The sequence below is a fragment of the Mytilus trossulus genome, chromosome 7, assembly GCF_036588685.1.
Source record: "Mytilus trossulus isolate FHL-02 chromosome 7, PNRI_Mtr1.1.1.hap1, whole genome shotgun sequence".
Taxonomy (NCBI): domain Eukaryota; kingdom Metazoa; phylum Mollusca; class Bivalvia; order Mytilida; family Mytilidae; genus Mytilus; species Mytilus trossulus.
This window is the reverse complement of record NC_086379.1, coordinates 23764806-23768961: the sequence shown is the minus strand read 5'-3', so window position 1 is coordinate 23768961 and position 4156 is coordinate 23764806. Positions and strand designations below refer to the sequence as shown.

Below are 4156 nucleotides of genomic sequence, written 5' to 3'. Positions count from 1 at the left end.
AAGCGGGGTAAAATGCGACTTATTTTGTAATTTTTGTACCTGTTCTTTGTAAATTAGTTGGCTGTTTATAAGAATACCCAGAGATAAAAAAAAAACTATAGCAAAAGACGTTTTTATATCTTGAAAACAACAAATATATGTTTATTACCAAATAGTTGAAACCACATTGAAAACAGAAAAAGAACAATATATTTTTGCAGTTATAAAAGGCTCAGTGTTAAAATTTTATTTGTTTAAATTTATTTGTTTTCAATATTACTTACACCATTTCACAAATGTATGTTGTTGGTACTGTACAAGGACCATCTGTCCAAGAATAATTGAAGCCTATAACTGGATCAACTCTCATAGCAACACAGTTCTCGTTTCCCCCTCTGTTGTTTGGCTGGGTAGGTCCCCAGTTAAAGTAAGTTGCCTGCTTGCCGTTACCTACCCAGTGAAATTCCCCTTCAGTTACAAGGTCATTTAATCCTATGTACATTCCAATGGAATCTGTGAAAACATACAAAATGGGTTTGGACACCAATCAAACATATGTTGATGCAATAAAACAAAACAAGCTAAATTCTCTCAATCAAATATCAATTTTGAAAGTTACTTTGTGAATTTTTGTTTTTAATTGCAGGTATTTTGCATGTAATTAAAACAGCCAAGTTTTATCTTAAAATAGTGGCTATATATGTATTCAGGTTAAGCACGATAGGGAGCAAAAATTGCGCTTCCTTATTTATTAAAAAATCTAATATCAACACATTCTTACTTATTTTGATCATTAAATCTGTAAGAAACTGTTGTGTTTTTGCATCATCAACGGTAGCTAATGATGCCGATCTACCATACTGGCGACCAATCACTTCACACAGTTTCTAAAAAAAAAAAAGATAGAAAAGAATTTCTTTCAAATTTAAACACACACATTTATTCATCATGGGGATATGCCAATATATCATTATATCAAATGGGAATTTGAACATATTTTCAGCTATTTCTCTCCCTTGAAAAACAGCATAATTCCGACATGCTTAAACGTTTAAAACAAACGGCCATTACCAACTGCTTTGATATTAATTTGACAAAAATATGCTACATCTAGAAAATATACTTCCACTACTAATATTATGTCGATGATCTTATTCAAAAACTGTATGTAGTTACTAAAGCTTTCTATTTATAAATTAAGAACGGCTGATTCATATACCAGATCATGTGATGTGAAATGAGATGCAACCGTAGTTTACCGGTGTTCAAAACACATGCATCCAAATAAGAAATAAATTATAAACAAAAACACTTGAGGGATTCGCATAACTTTGAAAGAGGCGATATTGCTATGCAAACATTGGAATGCACACTTTTTCAAAATCGCAAATAAGTCAGACTCCATACATCGTTCAAAACAAAAACAGTAATTATACTTCAAAGTAAAACAATCGAAATCAGAATAAGAGTTTATGAACAATTATTTTCGAAACCCTCCCTATGCTCTATTCCTTTGTACTCACCAGTGAATCGGCAAATGTCTCGTTGTCACGGCTTAGAAAGAAACACTTGTCTTTATAATGAGTCCAACTAGTAGGGCATGCAGAAAATACTGAAATCAGAATTATAATATATATGCATGTATCCTTTCATACAGAAAATTAATGTTGAGAACTTTCTTATATGATTTAGAGAGATTTATCACGTTCATGGAAAGCTGTCAAAATCCAAAATAATAGAATAACAATCTTTAATCCATTTAAAAAGATACACAAAAATATTCGACGCTTAGTTTATTTTCATCACGATGATAACCTCCACTATTTAATAATCAGTCTTAAAGCACAGGGTGTTCTTTATCCAAAAAAATCATCGCATCGATAACTGCTCTTGCTATCAATGACAACGTTTATCACAACAATATGAATATTCAAAAACAAACAAAGGTTGGGCTTTGAATGTTATTGCAATGTACAATTTGATGACATAAGGACCATTCACACGAAATACTACTACATTTTAACGAGTCAATGCATTATTAATTGGTTCTCTATAGAGTTGTTGTAATTGAGATATGTGTTTTACAATGCTATCTATCAAATATGCTACTTTGTAATTGGGTAAAATTGTTAGTCCTAAACTTCACCGCTATGATTATACTAACATTTACTTTAATCCTAATGTCCATTAATCAAAACAAGACGTAAAAACTTCTGATTATGAATTACAGATTAAATCATGAAGAATCAGTTAAATAAACAATAGTTACATTACAGACATTGTATATTTCATTATAATACTTTATTTTGATTGGTTGACAGCAATATTGCGTCATTCTGAAAATTTCTCAAAATGAAATGTATCCTCCATCATGACCAGAGTTTCCGCAATAAGGTGCACAGGTAATTCAAATGATCATGATCCTAGTAAAACATTTAACCATCAGTTTTGAATTCCTCTTTTAGTCATATTATAGGATTGAAAAAGGTTGTCCGTCCGTACATTTTTTCGAATGAAGCCATTCGGCGCTTTATGCTACATGTACTTCGGTAAATGCTTTTATATCCCCAAAAATACAGAAAAGAATCACTTAAATTTTTTAAAATAATTGACTTACCAATAGTGGCTACAAATGCCAGAACACAAAGTTTCATTAAAACAAAAGACATGTTGATATATTGAAAGCAGATTGAATATTGAATGATGTATTTCTAGAGGCGATATTTATATGCGTTAAATTAAGTTAAGTTCGTGATGTAAAAAAAATTCAGACAAACTTGAATGGGGGTGTAAAATTTTGGTCAAAGTCAAGGTTTTTCTTGTTATTAATGATAAGTAATGAACTTTGAGACTGGTATTCATAAAGACCATTATGATAAAGTTCAAATTTTAGAACAAGATTATTTGGAATATAATTTGGAACATTTGTCAGGATAAGGATACAAGCCATAGTTCGAGATGTCCAATGTGAATATTTGAAATTTGAATAAGAATATTTATCAGTTCATAAGGTGAAATAATAGAAGGTAAATCGGAATATCCATTTTGAGGGACTTTGTTGACTTAAATGAAGACGGAACGCGCATCTTGAGAAAATCCTAGCAACGATATTTTTCTATCTGAGTCACACCGTTAGTACTAGAATAGATGATGGTTGTGAATCTATTATCCAAAGATGCATGTCTTCGGAATCACCACCACAGAGTTATCACAATATTAATCTAAATATCAGAATATAATAAATACATTTTTCTGATCATTATCATAATATCGTCCTTGATGTTTGTTAACCTGATTTCATAGGATTATAACAATCAACATGATTTCCAAGTTGACTCAACTGATTAATGACTTTTTATTTTGTAAAGTTGATATGGTTTAGGGATATGCACAGATACGTTTACGAGCTGTCAGTAATGCACGTAAATAAATCGGTTTGAAAGCAATGGTTTAAGTTTAAATCGACTGGAATGCTTCATTTAAGGGTAGAAAGTGGAGGTAGCAAAAGAAGAGGTTCCACAGTGAATATATTTTTCTTGCGAACTTTTTTATTTGAAAGGTTTATATTTTATTTCACCTGTGAATGATCTTTTTTTTCCTTTCTCCGGTTATGTTTTGAATTAGCATGTTAAAAACCCGGTTCGGCCAGTCTTGTACAAATAAGGATTCATATTAACAAACATTAGCATGCACTTGTTCTAAATATGCATCAAATTTTTCTTCTGAAATTTTAAGATGATGAATAAAAAGGCGAGGTGTTTATAACCTCTGAAGGGTTTAAAAGAGTATATTATTTTTTTTCAGTTATGTTTAAAATCATTGATAGTATTTGTATTTAATGTAGATCATACAAATCTGACACTGTAATCCACAATGTCATTTGAAAAATAAAATAATGTTTCAAAAATGATGGTAATCTTCCCTACAAAAAAAACATAACTAATCATGTTAAGCCATTGGTGTCCCCTAGGCCTAAAAGACACAATACTTATAGATTCCATTCATAAAAATGGCAGAAACAATATTTATAGACCACGGAAATACGAACGACCAAACAGGTAATTTTTGTCTTTAAATAAGATCATTTCTTCTCCTTTCTATTGGGTCCTTTTGTTTCCTCTTCATCGCTTATCAGATATGAAATAACACCTTAACTGTACGTTTGAAAATTTACAAT

The 4156-nt window shown here is 30.8% G+C and overlaps 1 protein-coding gene across 1 annotated transcript; it reads right to left on the bottom strand.

The window, feature by feature from the left end:
- Positions 1 to 259: 259 nt before the first annotated feature.
- LOC134726277 (perlucin-like protein) lies at positions 260 to 2648 on the bottom strand. The gene is made up of 4 exons (XM_063590677.1): positions 2597 to 2648; positions 1503 to 1591; positions 761 to 866; positions 260 to 492 (listed from the first exon to the last, which is right to left on the bottom strand). The coding sequence occupies exons 1-4, from the start codon at positions 2646 to 2648 to the stop codon at positions 260 to 262; spliced, it is 480 nt and encodes a 159-aa protein (XP_063446747.1).
- Positions 2649 to 4156: the final 1508 nt, after the last annotated feature.